At 37.9% G+C, this 26,380-nt stretch overlaps 1 protein-coding gene across 1 annotated transcript in view; it reads right to left on the bottom strand.

The window, feature by feature from the left end:
* The window catches only part of LOC144433362 (uncharacterized), a 24,442-nt gene extending 2,521 nt beyond the window's left edge, over nt 1-21,921 (bottom strand). The window contains exons 1-3 of the mRNA XM_078121666.1: nt 21,859-21,921; nt 21,187-21,285; nt 15,042-20,967 (exon numbers count right to left, since the gene is read on the bottom strand). Coding sequence (XP_077977792.1) covers nt 15,042-20,967; nt 21,187-21,285; nt 21,859-21,921 — 6,088 coding nt within the window. The remainder of the gene's footprint in view (nt 1-15,041; nt 20,968-21,186; nt 21,286-21,858) is intronic.
* Between the last annotated feature and the right edge of the window lie 4,459 nt (nt 21,922-26,380).

Here is a 26,380-nt window from a genome sequence, read left to right as displayed (position 1 = left end):
TACCCTTTGCCCACGACAGACAACTTGTGTTTCCAAATCCGAGACAATGAGCTGCCATTTTTCGGTTGCTGTCTTCACATGATCGTGTTCAACCAGACATACAAATTCTACACTATCGGGTTACTGCGAAAACAACTTGAGGGGCAAGGATAGAATTTCAATACAGCAGCACGATGTTTTTTTTTTACGTCTCCGATCCCTCAAACTATTTTTGTTACCATGGTTACGACTTACAAAAACAAAACACATGTACCTGTACATAAAACGTTCCATTTTATCTGATCTGACTCTGTGGATATAAATCAGCATATTTGACAGTTAGATTAGACATTGAAGATCATTGAAGCATATGCTTTGGCGAGAAAGTTCTCCAGCGTCTACGATTGAAGGAAGATTCAAAACCTGATAAGCAGGCAGGTGTTAAAACAAAGAAATGCACTATCTTTCCTTACACAAACCAGGCGATGTTAGTCAAAGTGTGAACCTTAACATAGTAACTCTAGAGAACGTTTTATCTTATTGTCATCCCAAAGAACATGGCAGATAAGACACATTTTTTTCTTTCCCATCACGAAGTCTCTAGAGTTCTGAAAGTGTGATGAATAGATAGGTACTAGTAACTGACACGTGGTTTCAACATTTCTATTCATAGCATGTTTACCAAACCTAACCAGTTCTTGCTCGTAAGAAAGGTTTGTATCAACCTTCATGAAAATGATGGACGATAGCTCTGTAGATCAAAGTGAACTTTGTAACTTCATATAAGAGGATTAAAGCTATCCTCCTTACTTGTTTGGCAAACTCTTAATTTTCCAAATTAAAAGTCGTTTTACTCATCATCAGTTGAAGCTAATTCCTTGGATGCTCTCAAAAACGGACAATGACTCACATCTATCACTTCCCAAGCAGCTTATATGTGTGTGTAAGGATACAGTATTCCATTGAAAAAGTATCACATCTACAGTTCTACATCGGACTCGTGATCATAGACTGACCCTATCAACCGTCTTATAGATTTTTATTTCGGCGATAAGGATATACAAATTTGTTGGTTAAAAAACTAGAATTTTGAATTCTTGTGCAAATGGTTTCCAAAATTGCAGCAAGGTAGGGTGTTTTTGTTAAGGATTGCCGTGGATACTAAATTGCTTTACTAAATCAACTACATAATCTGTATTGGTGTTGTATTGATTTCAGCTAAAAAGCTCTATAAAGCTGTTCTCTTCCTGCAAAACATGGATGGATGAGCAGGGTGGACAAGGTATCAAACAGTGACGTCACAGTGACGTACTATGCGAAGTGCATTACATGTACAACGTGGATGACTAAGACACGTTTTCAACGATTCAATATTTACCGAAGTAGACAACAGGCACTCGTTATTTTTTCATTGGAATTCACCGAAAAGAGTTTATAATTCGTACACTTTGTGTTTTCTAAACCCATCCAGATTTAGACGGTAGACCTATCATAATTGATTGAAACCTTGTCAGTGTATGTTTTTATATCCCCACAAAGGTTTTTTACAAACTTGTGAAATCCCCCTTTGATATTAACACGACTGTTTAATCTTCGACTTAGTTATTTCCCGTGTCGGCGAACATTAGCATGCTAATAAGTTTCACGAACCGAACCTATAACATAATCTTACCTCCGGCTACGTTACGTATATATATAAATATAGTTGAAAATACTACTGGAAAGGAATCAACGCGTGCGAATTACATTGGTGGATTCAATGACTGACGTATAGGTAAATACCTGTCATATCCTCCGGCAATAATCAGCCTTTTATACTCTTTTGTTGGCTGAACTGTGTCTGTCCGACTATCTATCTATCTATCTATCTATCTATCTATCTATCTATCTATCTATCTATCTATCTATCTATCTATCTATCTATCTATCTATCTATCTATCTATCTATCTATCTATCTATCTATCTATCCATCCATCCATCCATCCATCCATCCATCCATCCATCCATCCATCCATCCACCCATCCATCAATCCATCCATCCATCCATCCACCCGTCTGTCTGGCTGTCTATCTATCTATCTATCTATCTATATATCTATCTATCTATCTATCTATCTATCTATCTATCTATCTATCTATCTATCTATCTATCTATCTATCTATCTATCTATCTATCTATCTATCTATCTATCTATCTATCTATCTATCTATCTATCTATCTATCTATCTATCTGTCTGTCTGTCTGTCTGTCTGTCTGTCTGTCTGTCTGTCTGTCTGTCTGTCTGTCTGTCTGTCTGTCTGTGTATACATGTGTGCGTCCATCCATCTAACCATGACATATTCATCTATCCATCTATCCAGCCAGCCATCCAGCCATCTATCCATCTATCCAGCCCTCGCCGTCTTGTTCATCTTTCAACACATGTGTAATACATTTCAAGAGCCAACATATCAATTCCAGAAAGTAATAAAAGGTCAGCTGCCAAAATCTACAATGTGGGTGTAATCCTATTCGTGTCCCATTTCATATCGTCATAGAAGGCTTAATGAGTTTAAATAGCGTGGGCATGTGTCTTGTATATGGTTTGTTGTTTTCCCAGTCTAATTACCAAATAAAGCAAAGTAATCTTATGATATAGCGTGATCCCCTTTTAATGAAAACTTATACACATTTTCTTTCAACATTCTTCATTTTAAGCTCCATATTGCAATCAAAGCTAAATTTTCGATTTATTGAATGACACTGATGTTCAACAAATTCCACCTGAATTTCCAATCGTTGTAAATCTTTGTATGTGATTTGAATTAACCTTTGCAGTACTTAACATCGTTTGCTCTTATCAGGACAACATTTACAGTAAAATTCATTATAGATGTCGTCGAAACTATGTCTGTTAGATATAATTTTTTTTATCTCCTAAAATAATAATGTGAATGTATAATGCACATTTTCTCCTGAGAGCTCAAAGCACTCACAGTTATTACCTCTGGCATGAATCTATAGCGGCACAACGACCCTTTACACTACCTCAACTCCCTGGTGAGTATACAATCCATTGCAACCTCTGTAAGAGCATAGGATTAAAGCATTCATATTGCAACCTCTATCCTACCAGGTCCACAAATATACAACTGGATTGACTGAGGCACAATCGTGGTTGAAACCCAAGGACTTCAGGCATTCAGAAACTAACTGCGGCGACTGGGCTCGAACCAGCATTGAAACCTATAATAGATTCCAAGCAGGCCACTCCACTAACCATTCCTCCATCATGACTCCATTATACTATACAGCGATATTGGTAGATAGGAATACTCTTCAGATATAATGACAAAAATTCCAAATGAAACTAAAACACTCGTAATTATAACTGGATTTACAATTTATTCATCATAATGAATGAAACAATTATGGAATAAATGAGAAAATATATCAGATAAATAAATGGTTTCAGAAGACTTAATACGATCCATTGACATGTAAGTAGCACACAGTTTCCAAACAAGACATTCGCTATTTCAAATAGTTTTAGTTCAATTTAACGACATTAAATTATAATTTATTTCATACGATAAATACCAAGAGTAATTTGATATTATTCTGTTGAACAGTCACTCTATTTGAAGACTTTCACATTGACACGTGACACAGTCTTCCTAGTGGGAGTACTTACATTACCCTTTACAGCATGGCTAGGTTTATTGATGACAAGACGGGGTTTGATAATCCGATGGCAATGAGAAAGCAGGGATCATGAAATATATTGAGTCACTTCTTAGTACAGCATGTTATTTGATTTGAAGATCTACGCTGACATCGCTGCTAGTAGCTAGGTGTGTCTACATTGGTCTGTCTACATTTAGGGTATGTCTATAGTAGCTAGGTGTGTCTACATCTAGGGTATGTCTATAGTAGCTAGGTGTGTCTACATTTAGGGTATATCTATAGTAGCTATGGCTGTCTACATTTAGGGTATGTCTATAGTAGCTAGGACTGTCTACATTTAGGGTATATCTATAGTAGCTATGGCTGTCTACATTTAGGGTATGTCTATAGTAGCTATAGGTGTGTCTACATTTAGGGTATGTCTATAGTAGCTAGGTGTGTCTACATTTAGGGTATATCTATAGTAGCTATGGCTGTCTACATTTAGGGTATGTCTATAGTAGCTAGGTGTGTCTACATTTAGGGTATATCTATAGTAGCTAGGTCTGTCTACATTTAGGGTATGTCTATAGTAGCTAGGTCTGTCTACATTTAGGGTATATCTATAGTAGCTAGGTCTGTCTACATTTAGGGTATGTCTATAGTAGCTAGGTCTGTCTACATTTAGGGTATGTCTATAGTAGCTAGGTGTGTCTACATTTAGGGTATATCTATAGTAGCTATGGCTGTCTACATTTAGGGTATGTCTATAGTAGCTAGGACTGTCTACATTTAGGGTATGTCTATAGTAGCTAGGGCTGTCTACATTTAGGGTATATCTATAGTAGCTAGGTGTGTCTACATTTAGGGTATATCTATAGTAGCTAGGGCTGTCTACATTTAGGGTATGTCTATAGTAGCTAGGACTGTCTACATTTAGGGTATGTCTATAGTAGCTAGGGCTGTCTACATTTAGGGTATGTCTATAGTAGCTAGGTGTGTCTACATTTAGGGTATATCTATAGTAGCTATGGCTGTCTACATTTAGGGTATGTCTATAGTAGCTAGGTGTGTCTACATTTAGGGTATATCTATAGTAGCTAGGCCTGTCTACATTTAGGGTATGTCTATAGTAGCTATAGGTGTGTCTACATTTAGGGTATGTCTATAGTAGCTAGGCCTGTCCCCATTTAGGGTATGTCTATAGTAGCTAGGTCTGTCTACATTTAGGGTATGTCTATAGTAGCTAGGTGTGTCTACATTTAGGGTATGTCTATAGTAGCTAGGCCTGTCTACATTTAGGGTATGTCTATAGTAGCTAGGTCTGTCTACATTTAGGGTATATCTATAGTAGCTAGGTCTGTCTACATTTAGGGTATGTCTATAGTAGCTAGGTCTGTCTACATTTAGGGTATATCTATAGTAGCTAGGTCTGTCTACATTTAGGGTATGTCTATAGTAGCTAGGGCTGTCTACATTTAGGGTATATCTATAGTAGCTAGGCCTGTCTACATTTAGGGTATGTCTATAGTAGCTAGGTGTGTCTACATTTAGGGTATGTCTATAGTAGCTAGGCCTGTCTACATTTAGGGTATGTCTATAGTAGCTAGGGCTGTCTACATTTAGGGTATGTCTATAGTAGCTAGGTCTGTCTACATTTAGGGTATGTCTATAGTAGCTAGGTCTATCTACATTTAGGGTATTTCTATAGTAGCTAGGGCTGTCTACATTTAGGGTATATCTATAGTAGCTAGGGCTGTCTACATTTAGGGTATGTCTATAGTAGCTAGGTCTGTCTACATTTAGGGTATGTCTATAGTAGCTAGGTCTGTCTACATTTAGGGTATGTCTATAGTAGCTAGGTCTGTCTACATTTAGGGTATATCTATAGTAGCTAGGCCTGTCTACATTTAGGGTATGTCTATAGTAGCTAGGTCTGTCTACATTTAGGGTATGTCTATAGTAGCTATGGCTGTCTACATTTAGGGTATGTCTATAGTAGCTAGGCCTGTCTACATTTAGGGTATGTCTATAGTAGCTAGGTCTGTCTACATTTAGGGTATGTCTATAGTAGCTAGGGCTGTCTACATTTAGGGTATATCTATAGTAGCTATGGCTGTCTACATTTTGGGTATGTCTATAGTAGCTAGGGCTGTCTACATTTAGGGTATATCTATAGTAGCTAGGTTTGTCTACATTTAGGGTATGTCTATAGTAGCTAGGGCTGTCTACATTTAGGGTATATCTATAGTAGCTAGGTCTGTCTACATTTAGGGTATGTCTATAGTAGCTAGGCCTGTCTACATTTAGGGTATATCTATAGTAGCTAGGCCTGTCTACATTTAGGGTATGTCTATAGTAGCTAGGGCTGTCTACATTTAGGGTATGTCTATAGTAGCTAGGTGTGTCTACATTTAGGGTATGTCTATAGTAGCTAGGTCTGTCTACATTTAGGGTATATCTATAGTAGCTAGGCCTGTCTACATTTAGGGTATGTCTATAGTAGCTAGGTCTGTCTACATTTAGGGTATGTCTATAGTAGCTAGGCCTGTCTACATTTAGGGTATATCTATAGTAGCTAGGCCTGTCTACATTTAGGGTATGTCTATAGTAGCTAGGTCTGTCTACATTTAGGGTATGTCTATAGTAGCTAGGGCTGTCTACATTTAGGGTATGTCTATAGTAGCTAGGTCTGTCTACATTTAGGGTATGTCTATAGTAGCTAGGGCTGTCTACATTTAGGGTATGTCTATAGTAGCTAGGTCTGTCTACATTTAGGGTATGTCTATAGTAGCTATGGCTGTCTACATTTTGGGTATGTCTATAGTAGCTAGGTCTGTCTACATTTAGGGTATATCTATAGTAGCTAGGTGTGTCTACATTTAGGGTATGTCTATAGTAGCTAGGTGTGTCTACATTTAGGGTATATCTATAGTAGCTAGGTGTGTCTACATTTAGGGTATGTCTATAGTAGCTAGGTCTGTCTACATTTAGGGTATGTCTATAGTAGCTAGGGCTGTCTACATTTAGGGTATGTCTATAGTAGCTAGGTGTGTCTACATTTAGGGTATGTCTATAGTAGCTAGGTCTGTCTACATTTAGGGTATATCTATAGTAGCTAGGTGTGTCTACATTTAGGGTATGTCTATAGTAGCTAGGCCTGTCTACATTTAGGGTATGTCTATAGTAGCTAGGGCTGTCTACATTTAGGGTATATCTATAGTAGCTAGGTCTGTCTACATTTAGGGTATATCTATAGTAGCTAGGTGTGTCTACATTTAGGGTATGTCTATAGTAGCTAGGTCTGTCTACATTTAGGGTATGTCTATAGTAGCTAGGTGTGTCTACATTTAGGGTATATCTATAGTAGCTAGGCCTGTCTACATTTAGGGTATATCTATAGTAGCTAGGTGTGTCTACATTTAGGGTATATCTATAGTAGCTAGGTGTGTCTACATTTAGGGTATATCTATAGTAGCTAGGTCTGTCTACATTTAGGGTATATCTATAGTAGCTAGGTGTGTCTACATTTAGGGTATGTCTATAGTAGCTAGGGCTGTCTACATTTAGGGTATGTCTATAGTAGCTATGCCTGTCTACATTTAGGGTATATCTATAGTAGCTAGGCCTGTCTACATTTAGGGTATATCTATAGTAGCTATGGCTGTCTACATTTAGGGTATATCTATAGTAGCTAGGCCTGTCTACATTTAGGGTATATCTATAGTAGCTAGGTGTGTCTACATTTAGGGTATGTCTATAGTAGCTAGGTCTGTCTACATTTAGGGTATATCTATAGTAGCTAGGTCTGTCTACATTTAGGGTATGTCTATAGTAGCTAGGTCTGTCTACATTTAGGGTATGTCTATAGTAGCTAGGCCTGTCTACATTTAGGGTATGTCTATAGTAGCTAGGTGTGTCTACATTTAGGGTATGTCTATAGTAGCTAGGCCTGTCTACATTTAGGGTATGTCTATAGTAGCTAGGCCTGTCTACATTTAGGGTATATCTATAGTAGCTAGGCCTGTCTACATTTAGGGTATGTCTATAGTAGCTAGGTGTGTCTACATTTAGGGTATGTCTATAGTAGCTAGGCCTGTCTACATTTAGGGTATGTCTATAGTAGCTAGGTCTATCTACATTTAGGGTATATCTATAGTAGCTAGGTCTGTTTACATTTAGGGTATGTCTATAGTAGCTAGGTCTGTCTACATTTAGGGTATGTCTATAGTAGCTAGGTCTGTCTACATTTAGGGCATGTCTATAGTAGCTTGGTCTGTTTACATTTAGGGTATGTCTATAGTAGCTAGGCCTGTCTACATTTAGGGTATGTCTATAGTAGCTAGGTCTGTCTACATTTAGGGCATGTCTATAGTAGCTTGGTCTGTTTACATTTATGATATGTCTTTAGTTGAAAACAACGTCCTTCAAATATATCAATTAATGACGACTAACTTGTCTTTCTTGCTGATAGTCTTTTTATACTCATATTCAATATAGTTTTAAAAAGAATTTATGACAAATCGATCATTCTATATCGATCAATCAACACTAACTAAACAACCGACTAATCAACCAACCAAATCAACAACCAGCCAGCCAGCCAACTCATCAACCAACCAACCAACCAACCAACCAACCAACCAACCAACCAACCAACCAACCAACCAACCAACCAATCCAGCCAGCCAGCCAGCCAACATCCAACCAGCCAGCCACCCAAAAGGCAAACCAACCAACGAACCAACCAACCAACCAACCAACCAGCCAATAACCAGCCCACCAACCAACCAACCAACCAGCTAGCCAGTCAGACATCCAAAAACCAACCAACCAACCAACCAACCAGCTAGCTAGCTAGCCGGCCGGCCAGCCAGCCAACCAACCAACCAACCAACCAACCAATCAACCAACCAACCAGCTAGCTAGCTAGCCAACCAACCGACTAGCCAGCCAGCCAGCCAACCAGCCAGCCAGCCAACCAACTAACCAGCCAACCAACCAGCTAGCTAGTCAACCAACCAGCCAGCCAATTAGCCAGCCAACCAACCAACCAACCAACCAACCAACCAACCAACCAACCAACCAACCAACCAACCAACCAACCAGCTAGCCAGCCAGCTAGTCAAGCAGCCAGCCAGCCAACCAATCAACCAGTTAGCCAGCCAGCCAGCCAGCAAGCCAGCGAATTACGATACAGACAACTAATCATTAAAAGAGTTATCTTGACACATAGGGGATTTACATATATTTACATATATTTACATCTTTCCCATATGCCTGTGATAAACAGCAACCCTATGTCAGATTCGTTATATCATAGACAAGTAAGAATGTGATTATATGAACAATACTACTAAAGAAGACAATTGTCTTCTAAGTTTCACTTCTCTTTGTTAACCATTAAACCAGTACGGCCATATAAAAATAATAATGTGTTTCCGATAACTCTACCGACCCTAGTTTAAATCCCCAACTCTAAACATTTTGTTGCATATACAAAAAGGTAATTATAAAATGATAACAATTTACTTCTATTTACTTAACTTTCCGTGTACACCTTTATGCCTTTGCCACATCTGTAGTCATTTTTAAAAAATGTCTTTTGAAATAATTGTTTAAAAAAATCTAAGGTGAAATAAAATTAAATTCCGACCCACCTACCCTATTTCTGAAGTCGTATTATCGGAAACAACTATTTTTTTTTATTTTGCCTAATACTATTATTTCCTTGGTGATCTTTCGTCGTGAGTGTAAAATATGAGTAGTACAGTTTGAGTCTTTCGACTTGTTGTGATAAGACCCTGATATGTACTGGGAGACTCACATATTCTTCGACTGAATGAAGAAAAATATTGGGAAGTAATAATTATCTACAGATATCAAATTAACTGTAATTGATACATAATATTCAGAGTTGTTGTCACTTCTGAGGTAAACACAATAATGTCCGGAGGTGGCATAGCATCGACAGTACGTTAAATCTTGTATTTTGATATCCGAGTGAAACCCTAGAAACTGTTATAACCGTTCCTCTATTTTATGTCAGTTTTGTCGGGCTCATCGTCGCAAACCACAGCCTCTTTTACGGCACCGTCGAAAACGTGCCGTCCAAGTGTAGCGGAAGAAATAACAGCTCTGGTTTGCGAGAATGGTTAGGCTATATATATGACACTGTTATCCTCATTTCTTGCTTGTTTCACTTCCATACGGGTTACATATTTTAAAATAGCGGCATACCAACAGGCAAAAACAAAACGGCGCGAAAAGAATGACTGACAAATAGAGTTACGAAGAGTATATAGTAGGGTTCATAGTACTTTATAATTACATCTTGTGTTAAATATATGACTTGATGACTCATACATAGAGATAATTGCTTCCATTTATTTGTTGAAGTTTAACTTCTGAAGCCAGAATTTAACTAGCTAGAGGCTAGTATAAGTTAACCTATATTAGCAACCCTAAATTAAACACTACCAATCTACTTGAATAATATGATGACAAATGATATGAAGTTAGATTATTCAGCATGAATACTATTATTTAGGTGGTATGTTTGACTGGTGTAGAGGTTTTTTTGTGTGCAAAGTTACGTCCTGTTTTCAAATATTAGAGTCATTTCTCGCTTTTTGCTAGCTATTTGTTACTATTGCGACTTGCGATCCGCAGACAGCCTGCAACCAGTTGAAATGACCTGTGCATCATCTCCACCACAACAACCATCATCACTACCACTACTACAAACAACAACAACAACAACAACAACAACAACAACAACAACAACAACGACGACGACGACGACGACGACGACGACGACGACGACAAAACAACAACAACAGCAAAATCAACAAAAACAAAAGCGACAAAAAAAGAACAAAAAGTGCTGTAGCGACGACAACGAAAACTTCAATTACCTTATGTAGAGAGATTTAGCATACACGTTATACATATTTTGCAGTCTGGAAAACCGTACCTACATGACATGTCTTTTAAAAGAGTGGACACATGTATGTCACGAATATAGGTCTATTGAGAATAACAAAAGCTTAGCTCTGGAAATATGCGCTCCGAGGGTTCCGACACGTCTTCACCGAGCGCATATTTCCAGAGCTAACAAAAGCTAGTCCCTAAACCCATTCTGAAATTCCAGTGCTTGCTGGTAGGAAATTAATCGAGCAGAATAGAGATCTGTTGAAATTGGTTAAACTTCTATAAACAAGTAAATGAATAACAAAACATTTTACCTTAGGAAATCTGGCACACTATCAACCATGTAAAGGTCACCTGTGGTGTATACTTCGACAAACTGGTTGAAAAGCATGACCACAACCGATTGCGTTCTGTTTTCCTTCTTTTCAGTCTCCACCGTGACTTCAGTATGCTCAGCGTCTTCTAGAGTTAGAAAATACTCGTCTGTCCACCGAGTGTATGCCGGTGATTGTTTGGCTGCGCCTCGGAAGAGTAAAGGTTTCGAACCTACCACATACTCGTTTAGAAAACTTGCCGAGTCCTCCGGCCAGCCGTCCACTGCTGGCACTTCAAGCTTGGGGCCGATAGAACCAAACGTTAAGTAAGAGTCTTGATTAGCGACTACTAAACTAATTACGTTAAACAAAATGTTATAAAGTACAAACAACTGACAGGACATGACTAATTTTGTCGAGTTTACGCTAACCATACATTTACATCCGCGTGTAGTATTGCCTTTAGACTTCTACTACGACAGATCGTATGTGAACCCGGAAGACTCTTAAACTCGAATACTTTGCGTGTTAATATTAATAAGCAAACATCACCCCGAGTATCGAGTGACACCGCAAACATATCGCTGCGTCACGTAAATACGGCAATACATATAACGGTTATTGTATGTGCATGAATATTACAAACGGATGGTATCATTTACTCGTGACTTAAAAAACCTGACTATCATTTTTTTTCATGCAAAGACAGTAAAATGATTTATGTATACCCCACCTTCATAGCGATACTCAGCCAATCACTATGAAGTACATCACCTATAGCAGGGTCGTCATGGTAACAAGCAAAGTATCTACTCGCACTGCCCATGAACACTCCTGCATGGTGTTAAAGAAAGTGAAGGCCCTTAACGCACTTCTCTCGAATTGTAAAATAAAACAAAACGTTATAGATATAGACGTTTACATGTATGTGCGTTAAGACACGATACAAAACGCTGTGATGTCTAAATACAGCCCGCGAAAAAAACACTATTTCCTTTGCTTGAGCTAAGGAAAGACTTCTCGCAATGACCATTAGGGTCCAGTTAATATCTTCAGCCTGGCGGACCGATGGATTGGTGGTGGTGGTGGTGGTGGTGGTGGTGGTGGTGGTGGGGGGGGGGGGGGTCACCCTGTTTTTGAAAGATTTTGATGGATTTTTATATAAGAAAACACCCATGAATTTACATTGGCATGACCTTGTCTAAGTCTGAACAATGGAATTTCTTCTTGTCCCTGTTTCTTCCCTGTATAATTCTTTAAAATTGTTTCACCTGGAGTGTCGCTCAAACATAACTATACATATATATATGCACATGTATTAACACATTAGTTACAGAGCATGTACATGTCACGTAAATACTCGGGTATTTCACAATCAATGGCCAACATGCTTCACAAATATTGCACTTTTTTGGCAAAAGCTGAAAGTTCCTTGATGGTATAGATAGTTTGTCAATTTAAATAATTAAACCTAAATTCTTCTACCCTTCAGTATGAAGAGATTAATACGCATTATATGCTTTCTATTTCGGACACTACATGTTATTGACACTACAATTCACCACATCTCTTCAGATTCCAGTTTCTACTGTACACTATGTATGAGCACCTAAAGTTCTCTATCATACCAGTGACTTTACAATATCTGCAATTGTAATGCCACTATACCAATGTTACGGACACTTCCTAGCCCATTTTCATGTGTCATGCGAAACTCATTAAAAATTTACATTAACTTAAACTTTTCAAAACTGTGAAATATTACCTTAAATTCTGTGAATAACCTAAAACTTGCCTTAACAGAGCAAAAAAACCTCCAGATCTGCTAGGGGTAGAACCCCTAGGACTCCCTCACACCCAAAGGTCATTTAAACAATCAACCAACAATCAGATGCACCAACCTTTTACTGTCATAATGGTATTAAACTTTTCTTAAACATTTTAACCCTATGTATAAAGATTAATTGCCAATTTTAGATGATACTGTCCTTTAGAGATGTGAAATGATTGCCAGATAATCTACAAACTGCCTTAATAAGAGACTCTTAAAGTAAATAAACCCTCCAACTCTCCAACCCCCTACCAATGATAAAATCATCAGGTGCACTGACCTTTACTATAATGACGCAGTTTAAGTTTTATAAGAACATGTTTCAACCGTATGTGTAAAGAATAATTTAATTTCTGATACTTGATGGCGCTGTCTTGTAAAGCTTGGAAGTTATTGCCTGAAAGGGTCTGAATAGCCTAAAAGTTGGCTTTATAGAAGAGTAAAAACCTGCAGAGCTTCTAGGGGAGACCACCTAGGACCTGTCACAAGAGACAAACACATCCCAGTCTAAAACTCTTCCCCTTACCTTTTACTGTCAAGATGTAATTAAACTTTTAAAAAATATTTCAACCCTATGTAGTTGCTTTTACATGTTGGTGGTGGCTTGTAAAGCTTGGAATTAATGCCTAAAAGGGTCTGAGTAGTCTAACAGTTGGCTTTAAGTATAAAAAAAACCCAGAGCGTCTAAGGGGAAATCCCCTTGGACCCCCATCCATCCATCCATCCATCCATCAATCAATCAATCATTCATCGATTCAAATGATTCAATTTATTCGAAACAGAATTATCGTGATCTCTAGAGTAAATTTTATTGTATATGGCGCTGCAACAGAGAGCTCTCCCAAAACTCATTTTAGTTTACTGTAAGTCGGAAAAAATCCTGTACGCCAGAAAAACTTTCGTGACAGGGTTATCTTCCAAAAGCAGGGTTATTTTTGTCTCAAGTCAATACTATACAGCATGTTTACCTAAAATTCACTATGCATAGCATATCAAAAAGTTGTAAATGTACATCGAGAAATTTATATGTGAAAACATTTATGTAATTAAAATGACAAATATCTGACAACACTGTCAAATCTTGATATTGGCTAGACCGTGAGTTTGTGAGTTGACTTTTTTACTTGGCGGGGTACCCTGATGAATTCCAATCACAAGCACAACCGTTAAACAAAGTTAAATACTTGGGGACAAATGTCTACTTTTGAGCACGAAACTAGTGGTCAAATATCTACATTCAGCAACAATATGAAAGTCAAAAGTCGAAACTCTCCTAAATTGTGAAAATCGGCAACTGGGAAACTCCAGTACATATTATGTGCATACCCTTACTATGTGAGTAACCCCCCCCCCCCACCCACCTATTTAGCAATTGACTTTATTAGAATGAAATAACGAATTAAAGCTACAGCAATACAAGTTGGGATAAAACATCTAGTTTTTAAAATATGTTATCTGAATAACAATTACATCAGTAAATATGTGTGAAACTGAATAATTATTATTGGGAACGACAACTGCTTATAACTCCAGACTAATAAATTCATGTCCTATAAAAGTGAATGTATAATATCATGAGTCTTTCTCGCACGCTAGTGATTATTTTCTGATGGTAATGGATTGGAGAAACATAGCTTACTATCTTTAGCCTTATGTTTTATTTTAAAGATCAATTACTTGTCTCCTGTATTCATGTATGCAAAATCCCATTATCATATGGTCGTCATTATGTGGCATTTATATGATTCTTAAGTACGACTATAATCTATAACAGTTTGTTTAATACATTGTGAGACCGCTAAATCAAAAGAGGTCATCTCAATTCCGCTATTGAAAAGGAAGGGTGGGGTGGTGTATTTTTTCATATATAGGTTGGGGTTGAGGAGGGAGTTGGGGTCCTTCCTGCCCCTTTTAAAGAAAAGCTGATGGTTATGCGATGATTTCTTTGCCCAGCCTAGTATAGCCATATAAAAATTAAAAAACTACCTTAGCTAGACATGTATCGAAGAATTATTATTAGGTAGTATCTAGGTACGTATGTTATGATAATTAACGTACAGGGTCTTCTCTTGTTTGTGATTCTTTGTTATCATTAATCACGTCATAACCCCTTTTGTGACGTCTGCAAGCAAAGCGAGTGGCAACAAACGTAAGAATAATGGTTAGCCCAACAACAAACCATATCCAAATCTGGAATCCACTTCTGTAGACTTTACAAAGGGTAGAACTCTCTTCATGTGCCCTTCCGTTGGCCCGTAAAAAGTTGTCATTCATGTTAGTATTATTGAGAATAGTGTCATTCAGGTACATCTGTAAACGAGGCAGCGACTCATTACCTGCGAACCAATCGGCTAGCACCAACATCGTGTCCCCATCAAGGCACCAGTCTCCAAACATGTACTTAGTACCAAATCTTACAACAAGATGGTCGTCATGTCGCTGGTAATACAAATTACTTGAATGTCGGTCCGTGAGTGTGATCGCATCTATGGCATCGTCGTTGGCTGCGTTATTAACCATCTTGGGCCCGGTGGCGTACTCCAACGCGTAGATATCAGCGTCATCACCACCAATAAGGATATCATAGCCTTCATTTGGCAACAGAATATCTCGTCCCCCCATACCATTGAGCACATTATCATCATTCCCACCAACAATTATGTCATCATAATCAGAACCGATAACATTTTCTACACCAATATAGACGTCACCTTCGGCATCTGCGCCCATCCCTTGTCCAAGCAATAGGTCTACATACACGCCAGTTTCATTCATAATATCACCAACGAATAGAACCGTGTCTGTGTCGAGGTCTCCATTAACTATATCAGCGCCATCACCTGGATACAATAAATCGTCACCAAGTCCACCAATAATCCAATCTTGATCTGGACCACCAATAATTGTGTCATTGCCCAGTTGCCCATCTAACAGATTCTGTCCTTTGCCCCCTCTAAGAACATCATTATAGCTGTTACCAACGATGTTGTCTACTTTGTCTCCACCGACTAAGGTGCAAGGATATGCTGTCGCATGTAAGTAGTTTTGTTGACTATTAGATCCATAAACAGACTGTACTAATGACCACATGTTACTTTTTGCTAGATCAATTTCCTGTCCAGAATGGCTGTTTATTCTATTTATTTTGAATGGTTCGGGTGTGTAGCTGTCATTGGATAGAACAAATGATATTCCATCTTTTGTCTCAGTTATCAAGTGTTGAAAGCTGTCGTTTTCAGCAAAACTTCTCAGATGAACCTCAAGAGAATTGTTCCCAGCAATAACAACATTTCCTGTATCGTCAGGTCCATTAAAATCCATTCTTGAAAAGTATTCATCAAATTTCAAAATATCCTGTCGAAGATCTTCAGCATAGTTGTTTATAGCATAGGTACCATTTACCGGCACATATGTGTCACTGCCATTTTTACCTTCCATATACCCACCAAATCCCCCCTGCATATTGTTGTCTCCATCATTACCATACATGTTTGTGTCAGCTTTTTCTGAACCAATTAAAGATAGGACGGTTTTCCAATTTTCATTAGATGCATCAAGATCCACAGTTTCCCCTCGTCTACCTTTCTTTGTAAAGTCTAGTGTCAGTGGTATTTTACCATCTACAGAAGGCCAGTCATGCGGGGTCAACGGCATCATAAAATCAACTCCATCGATAGTCCTTACAACAAGATGTTGATGAAGCTTTCCGGCAAACCAATTCTTAACCTTCACAATTAATGACATACAATATGTGTTTGAAATATCTTGATGAGTGTAGATTGCAGCATCACTATCTTCTGGACGCACAGAGATGGAATCATATGTAAAATTCAGGAGAAGGACATCTTGTTTGAGATCAATAGCAAAGTTGTCTATTGTGTCAATATCCTCATCAGCATGAACAATGTAGACATCAGCACCAAGGCCTCCACTTAAAAAGTCTGCCCCCGCCTGTCCATTGATAAAATTCCCTAAACTATTGCCAATTATGATGTCATCGAATCTAGAGCCAACAACAGTCACTACGGTCTTAAAATCAGGGTTAGCTGTTAGATTAATGGTTGACCCAGGTTTATCTTCATAGTCAATCATAACTGGAACCAAGCTCAAATTCTCAGATGAATTGCCTTTTATTTGCATACCAACACCATCTGAGGAAAGAACAATCAGATGTTGATATGGCACACCACGGAACCAATTATTTACCCATGAACAAGTGGATATTGTTATCCGAAGGTGATTGCTATAACTGCATATACTGACAGATTGCCCATCAGTATCAACCTGTATTTTATTGTATTTCACCCCAAACATCAACATATCAGTGGCTTCATCCTGTGCATAATTTTCGATAGTATCATTCCCATCACCTTCATTGATGACATATACATCAGCACCATCACCACCAACCAAATCATCATCCCCCTTATTACCGGTGATTCTGTTCGCTTTGTCATTGCCATAAATTTTATCTGAATGATCAGAGCCAGTCAACATTATCACAGAATTATAAGGTACTGATGTAGCATCTATTTCTTGCCCTTCAGTTTTGTCACTTCGATCTATAGCTATGGCTTGACTTCTAGGAGCTCCCAGAGCATTGGAATTCACCTGAAAAACCACATCCTGGGCTTTGAATATTAGATGTTGGTGGCGAATATCTGTAAACCATTGCAGGATTTGAACTCTGACGTTTCGGTTGTCTATGCTATGTATGAAGACTAAGTCCTCACCATGTCGTTCAGTCCACAGCATCTTATAGTCAACATCAAGGAATAGAATATCATCTGCATTATCAAGTGCATAATTGTCAATAATTGTATCTCCTCCATGTTCAGGTATTATGTAAGCATCCTGACCTGCTCCACCACACACGTAGCTTTTCTGAGGACCAAGGAAAAAATTGTCTTTACCATCTTTTCCGTATAGGCGATAGAAGTATTCTCCCAAAGAGTAATCTAATTTACTTCCATCAGGTAATGACTGTACAGTAAAGAATCGATTATCATCGGAATTGCCATAATAAGTACCATGTAGGGAACTCTTATCTTCTTCAAACCCATCTATTATATTTCTTGAAAACACAGGTATAAACAACAGAAAATGTGCAGTTTCTCTTCTGAAACTTACACTATGCGATTCCCCGATACCAACAATTATGTCACGCACATCATTATCAATTTGGAATGTTTTAGTGATTGATCGCTGATTTCCATTCTCATCTACAATCTCATCCATATGTAAGGTTGCTGTCCCATCATTGTTAAGAGTAAACTCAATATCACCACCATTCCAGGATTCTGAGCCATCTGTAAAACTTATTGCTTCTGCTCCAGAATCTTTTTCCTTTTCTACTTTGAAATATTTGTGATAATCTGAAAGGTCTCTAAGTGTTTCTCTGTCTTGCTCATATTGCTTTTCTATATGGCGTGATTCATCTATGGCATTAATGATCTGACCCCAGGGGGTTAAATCAAAATGAATGAAGGCATTACCAACTCCTTTGAAAAACGCTACCATTTTGGCACCAGTTGATGCATCAGGGGGAAGAGCATCAAATTCCTTCTTTATGCTGTTGTAGAACTGATCAATTCCGAGACGGAATATTGTCAGAACGATCACCACAGGCTCTGCTTCAGGACCAAGCATATCAAGTCCAGTTATGAGTGTGTCAAGTCCGGCATCAATATAGCCTATCGCTGTATGCTGTCGAATATCTTCTTCGATATTATAAATACCAAAAGCAACACCAACCAACGGAATATCTTCTGAAAATAGACGCAGTTTGTTACCTATTTTCATGATTTTGCCACCGATTTCAGAAAATTCCTCTCCAGCAACTCTTCCAATCGTTGTGGTCAGTTTATTTAGAGATGGGTTAAGAATATGCCCAAATGTCTTCCCAATAATTTTTCCAATTTTGCTATCGACACTAGTAAGACTACCAAGTCCGTGTACACTTTGTAATAATGCCATGGTTGCTTCTGCTGTTTGTCCATTCTCAAATCCATCAACTGCTCCCTTAAATCCCATGACAATGCCATAAGCGCCTAAACCATAACTAATTTTATGGCTAACACCCCCGGTAGGTTCCTTTTCAAGATTTGAAAGATGTTCTTCACTTTGTTGTATTAGCTTCTTTGATGCCAAATCATCCTGATTGATCTCCACGGATACCGTTTTTTCCTTTGCTGGCTCATTTTCATTTACAACTGAAAATTCCAGCATTCCATCTTTGAATGTCGCCGTTTCCTCGATTACTTTATACTTATTTGACTCATCATGAAATGTGTCTTTCATTGCGATATCCACTTTTTTCCTAATGGCAATGTTGTCTTCAGCAAATGCAACAAGTGATCTTATTGATGCCTCTCTTGCACTTCCAAGCATATATTCCATGGCCATCCTGTTAAGTGACTCAATATTTTCACCAAGAACACCGCTAAATGAAGGAGGCTTTTTCTCTGTAGGTGTGTGTTGTTTGGATTTAGATTTTGGTTGAAACTCTTCCAGATGTTTTTCAACCACCTCATTCCAAAGATTTGGGTCTTCTTTCTTCACTTGCAAATCTGTACTTTCATAATCAAATGCAGACTTGTCATAAATGACATATTTACTTCCATCCACTACTTTTGACTTCTGATGTACTAACATCCTGCGAGTAACATCTAACTCTTTTGGGTAAACTTTCTCTTCACTGCTTTGATTTGATTCTTCAAATCCAGTGCCCTTTTTATTTTTCCATGATCCACCTTGAGCCATCGGATGGTCTTCATAGAAAGCATTTGCTGCACCACCAGGAAGGTCAATGTCTTTAAGAAATTTGTTCACACGTTTGGTGTAAAGCTTAAAACTAAATAGATTTGTGGCATGGGTTCTGAATCTGCGCACTGTTTCAGAGATGGAAAGAGCCATGAACTGCATTGCATCACGTGGTGCCAAATGTATTGGAACTTCTGAATTTTTACCATTCATCCAAGATATGAGATAAGATAGTTTAGCACTCTTTTTAAAACGTGCATACGCAATATCCATATTATTATTGGCCTTCTTAAGAGAAGATATTACATCACTTGAATCATATTTTTTAATGATCTTTTTGCTTTCATCGTCAGAGGCAACAAATCCAGCGTATGTGTCTTTCTCGCGTTTTGTTATGTAAAAATTCTGTAGGTCCATACTTAAGACAAAGTAACCAAATCTATAGTATTCACAAACGTGTTTATTAGATACTCCAGTTAATCCTAGCCACTGAACTTCGTCAAGATATTGTTGATAGTTCTCGATATGCCTAACTTTGGTCATTTTACTTGACATTCCATAAGACTCAGTAGGTCTGTAGACTTCAATATCTTTTATTGCTGCACCCACATTGATATCCTCCTTATTTCCTGACACAAGTTTGACCGTCACCCTGTGTCCTTCATGGATTACATAGCTAGCGCCTTTAAACTTCTCACTAAGTTCCCCTCTTCTTATTTCATCTTCAATATAGCGATTTAGAAAGTCGTCCTTGTTATTTTCGGGAAAGGCTAACTTAGTAACACTGCTAACGAATTCGTCCATTTTTTCGCCTGTAATCACACTGAATTTAACAGGTTTACCATTACTGTATTTGATCACATACCCTTCCTCAAGGTCACCTAGGCTTCTTACAGTGTCCTTGGTATTGTCAATATACACTTTCCTTTCCTGAAAAGGCTGTTCTTCAAATGTCACCGTGCCTTCAATATCATCATACATAGCTATCACTTTCTTACTTGCATCTTTGTGATGCCATTCAATACCATCGGGGGTAATTTCAGCCGTGATCTTCTGACCCGTTGAAGCCACTCTTAACAGTGTTGTTCTGGCACTGACTGTTGTTTTGATGCCATTGGTTTTGAAGTCGCGTATTAACTCCGACAGAAATGGGCGATCGACAACCTTGTCATTGTCAGGTACTGAAGATTCGCCAATATTGCAACCCACTAAACTTATACGTCCAAGTTCGTCATTTTCACTAATTGGAAGTGTTCTGAGCACACCTGCTAGTTCTCTTCCTGTCATCCCAGACATTTTCATTTCCCCATTTTCTAGTTTGCCATGTCCAACGACTTGAATTCGTGATTTGCGACCTAAATCCTGAAGTTTTCCTTGAATTACATTGAATCTCCCCGTCTCTTGATCATAACGTACCATGGTTGATTCCTTTGGATGCTTATCATACAAAAATCTGGCAGCTAGCTCAACATCTTTGTCTTTTTCCATGACAGCAATAACCTGGTGATCATAACAAAAACACTAGTGGATAATTGATTTGTACATGACGGGTACATGTTTCAGGAACGTTATGCTAGTAACTTAGACTTCCTATGCTGTCAAAGCAGATTTAGTTTAATCCAGAATGAAATCATCATACATGACACATTTTATAAGAAAGGTATATATACAAATAAATAAATGCTAAAGAATTCTCTATTAACAGGCACATAAAGTTACCTGGTGGTCATACTGTGTTTCCATCTGACTTTTACTATGTTCAGGGCTCTGGTTTTCCTTTGCTCTATTTCTTACCACTGTTTGTTGTCTGTGTAAATCCTGTGAAAATCACCGAAAAGAAAGACTCAAGAAAGAACATACTAAAGGTGACAAATGGTGTCATGTAACACCCTTTCCAACTGCATCACGTAGGAGTGTTTACAAAAGAATGTTCATTCAAGATTTTCTTGTAAACATGTATATCATTAACATAAAAAGAGATGCTTTGAAAGATCCCAAGTGTGGGAATTAATGTATATCTCGATATGACCAAGAAGTCTTCTAAACATGGTGTGTTGTCTAATACTTGAAACGGTAATATTTCGATAGAGTTGGGTAAATTGATGTGCCATGCATTTTGATGCAATTCCACAAAAAGTACCACATTTCACCCAGTGTTGTAGCCATGGTAATGATTTTATCCACCTTTGATGATGTCTTTACATCTGTAGATGTGACGCTTTGACAACCCTAGGGATCAATGGAACTTATGTACATATGACCAAGTTTGGAAAATAAGGTTTTCACATTGTCTCATTTTCCTTTCCTTTGGGAACAATACAATCATTTTCTGATGATATGCTGTGATTCTTCACTCTGGATATGTGTGATTTTTTTACCATTACTATATACAATGTCTAAAGTAAGGATTTTAGACAATCTAAACAACATCCTTTTCTTACAACTGAAAGACATACTTACTTGGACAAATCTACGTAAAGACACATTCTGGGTTTGATTTCTGTTGTCAGTGGTTTCAGATAAATATCTTCCATATGAAGACCATATTTCTTCCCTTACAAGAGGTAATATACAAAACGCATATATCATGATCGGTGATTTCAGTTCCTAATATAACCTTAGGCATATAGCTGATTTAAAATTAAAATTAAAAATTAAAATTAAAATATTATAAATGCCATGGAAAAGTGTTATAATCCAACTTAACTAGGCATACATACTTATAACAAACATACAAAGAAACAAACACACAGACATACGCACTTCCATAGACATTCACATCTACCTACCCACCCACCAACCCACCCACCCACTCACCTACCTACCTACATACCCACATGTGTACATAGGTACATGCATGCATGCATACATACGTATCTATGTACACCACATAGATAGATAGATAGATAGATAGATAGATAGATAGACAGACAGACAGACAGACAGACAGACAGACAGACAGACAGACAGACAGCCAGCCAGCCAGCCAGCCAGCCAGCCAGCCAGGCAGGCAGGCAGGCAGGCAGGCAGGCAGGCAGACAGACAGACAGACAGACAGACAGACAGACAGATACAGAGACAGATACAGTGAATTTCAAAATATCGTGCAGGTTTTCTGTTTGATACAACAAAACAGAAACCAGTAAGAAACTGGACATGCTACACTTTAAGATAGCAAGATTGATCGACTATAGTTTCTTGCTACATTTTGTTTAAGTGAAATGAACTACACATGTCACTATACATGTCACGACATTTTCATTTAGACATACATACTAAGAATAACAAAGGATGAAACTAGTCATATATTCTAATTTCTGATATATCCCGTCACTCCGTTACGTAACAATCTTTTTACTGCCACAAGTAAATAAGCCACATGTTTACTATTTGAAATTTGAAATTTGAAATTATAAACTGTCAGTTGAAAATATATGGGATACAAACAAACCTCGTAGTGCTCAAATCTGTATCTTCAGGCTTATCATCACCATTGTTTCGGTGTGGATATGTGAGTAAGGTATTTGACGTTTCTTTCTTCTGTAATTGTCCCGAGTAATGTCTTAGTATATCCCATTTTTCAGATGCTGACATCCAGTCTTAAAAGGTAAAAACCAATCAGAAGGAAAATGTTGAAATCATAAAATGATCGTGGCTATTTTATTTTACTTCAACAAACAAACAAACAAACAAACAAACAAACAAACAAACAAACAAACAAACAAACAAACAAACGAAGATTTGGCGAATTGTCCAAACAATTCACATGTGAGAGTTACTAAGTTAATAAGTAGCCAAAAATTTGGTAATTTGTCCAAAACACATCTCAAGATTTCTTAAATAGTGAAAATATAGTTAGTGGACTTAAATTGACCAACTTTATAGTTCTAGACAGAGTACAGTGCTCGTAGCACCATTCTCAATTCACCATTTTGAAGAAAAAAACGACCCAACCCACGTTGAACGATATTTACATGCAATTGCCAAATTCTAGACAATGTTTTTAGTTTTCACATCTTTTTCTGGAAACTATATCTTGTTTTCAAAATCACATCCATTTTGATACATTGCAGTCAGTTCTTCAACACTACTACCCATTTTAAAGCCGACAGACTCCACGATTTATGTACTATAAAACCCTCTTCTAGTTACAATATTCCAGTACATACGATACAGTGTACTCACCTTCGTCATTCAGGCACTCGCCCCATTCACATTGTGTTTGACCACCATAGATCAGTAACGGTGTAATCTCGAACAAGAGAAATGCAACCAACCAAACCAAACCAAGCTTACCCATCGTCATATTGTACGCAGCTTAAAAAATAAATGTAAGTTTTCACGTTAAATAATCGTAAAAAGGATAGGAGATACTGTAAACCTAGATATTTTCGCTGCTAGAAAATCTTGGAATTTCAGAGTCTTCAGCTAGTTCTCAAAGACTGAATTTTACTAATCACCAGAAAGGTACATTGTGTTATAATGTACAAGAAAGCGGGCACTACTTAGGGACCGGTCAGTTTCTCCAGCCTGGGGGGGGGGGTGGATTCTTAAATCGGGCCGACAAAATGTCACTGACCCCACATCTGTAAAACCAAAAAAAAGGCTGACCCCCCCTATCATTTAATTCTAAAACATGATGACCCCCGCCCCACCCCCATATATATAATATTCACATGACAGGTATTTTTTGATCGTGACTCAGTGTGGACTGCTTGACTGTCTTGCATCTACTTTATAAGATCCCGGGTTAGCACTACCATGATTATAAGGTGAAGTGAAATGAAAGGTAGGGGGAAAGCTTGAGAAGGGAATATGTACATCTCTTGTGTGTGTGTGTGTGGGGGGGGGGTTCCTACCGGGTCTCCCTCTAGAAATCATGGAGGATTTTACTCTGAAAAGTCAATTTTTAGACTATTCAGACCCTTTCAAACAATAATTTCCAAGCTTTACAAGACAGCACCAACATGTAAAAAGCAACTACATATGGTTGAAATACTTTTGAAATATACTTTGATAGCATCTTGACAGTAAGAGGGAAGAGCTTGAGATTGGGATATGTCCACCCCGTGTTGGGGTCGGAGGGGGTCTCCCTCTAGAAGCCCTGGAGGATTTTTAGTCTTAAAGCCAATATTTAGGCTATTCAGACCCTTTCAAGCATAACTAATCCATGCTTAGTAAAGGTCAACACCTCTAATAGTAGTGTCATTGGTAGGGGAGATTTGTAGTTTAAGGCAATTTTAGAACTTGGCAATTTTAGATCTTGGCAAACATTTCACATCTTTAAAAGACAATATTATCTCAAATTAGATAGGGTGAAAATATTTATGAAAAATTCAATACCATTACGACAGTAAAAAGGCTGTTGGTGCATCTGATTGTTGGTTGGTTGAATGCATGAGTGACCTCTGGGGGTGAGGGAGTCCTTGGGGTTTTCCCTCTGGCAGATCTGTTTTTTGCTTCTACTAAGGCAATGTTTAGGTTATTCATAGCCTTTAAGGTAAGATTTCCAAGCTTCGAAAAGCTACCGTAAATGTAAGTTTTGAATGAGTTTCCCATAACACATAAAATGGTCCCGTAATACATTGTATTAGTATAGGGGCATTAATATTGCATGTATAGTAAAGTCACTGGTATGTTAGAGAACTTTAGGTGGTCATACCTAGTGTATAATAGAAACTGGAATCTGATGAGATGTGGTGATTTGTAGTGTCAACAACATGTAATGTCCAAAATAGAGTGTATTAATCCCTGCTGACAAGTTCATACTGACGAGTAGTACAATTTAGATTAACTTCAATTATAAACTATGTATGAAGAGTACATTACGAAACCTTCAAGTTCACATTTGTCCAAATGTGCAATATAAGTAAAGCATTGATTGTGAAACAGCCAAGCATTTGCATGACATGTTCTGTAATAAGTGTGGTGGCTAGGTAATACATGTCTATGTATATATGGATAGTTATGTTTGAACTAATAAGTAATATTAAAGAATTCATGTAAGAAAAAAGGACAAGTTGCATAGAGTGTCACGCCTTTCCATGTTTCGAATTTGTTACATTACCATGATCGTGATATAGACACGTATACTTCTTGATGCGTTTCAAGAGACGGATGACTGAGCATAAATTTAATTTTTAAATAGAGAGAGAGAGAGAGAGAGAGAGAGAGAGAGAGAGAGAGAGAGAGAGAGAGAGAGAGTAGTATAGAAAAGGATATATATGTATATATTAATAAATTAATTAATATAAGAACAAGACTTTATTTGGCTATATAATAGATTAAAATAGAAGTGGCCTGGCTTTCTCCTTTTCTATACTACTAGAGAGAGAGAGAGAGAGAGAGAGAGAGAGAGAGAGAGAGAGAGAGAGAGAGAGAGAGAGAGAGAGAGAGAGAGAGAGAGAGAGAGAGAGAGAGAGAGAGAGTGTGTGTGTGTGTGTTCTTTCATTAGTAGTAGTAATAATGGATGTACAATCAATGTCATGTCTGGTAGCACAGAATTGTTCTTTGCAACTAGGCGTGAAGGAATAACAATGTAAAAGTTTGCCATTCGGGAAGGCGTTCAGCTTTACATTGGTAATTTTGGAACAATTGTTGCGTATACGCCAAACTTCGGAATTCCTGTTTTTAGTTCTGAGTAGTGAACAATTTGCAAATTGTAGAGTGATTTTTCAGTAGAAACTTTAGTTAGTTGTGTAAGTATCCAACATGGCCACCCTGCACGTAATAAAAAAAACCCAGACATACTCCGAGATGCCTAATTATGACCTATGACTTCGATGACCATACGTACGCGTAGTATAGTGTTTGTTTTCTGATTTGTCAATACTAGCACTCTTCACAAAAACATTCGACACTGACATTATCTTGCTGTCGAAAAATACTTTGTCGTTCTGCCAATTAGAATATC

This window comes from Glandiceps talaboti, chromosome 3 (assembly GCF_964340395.1).
Source record: "Glandiceps talaboti chromosome 3, keGlaTala1.1, whole genome shotgun sequence".
Taxonomy (NCBI): Eukaryota; Metazoa; Hemichordata; class Enteropneusta; family Spengelidae; genus Glandiceps; species Glandiceps talaboti.
The sequence above is the reverse complement of the archived record's forward strand: the minus strand, read 5'-3'. Positions and strand labels throughout refer to the sequence as shown.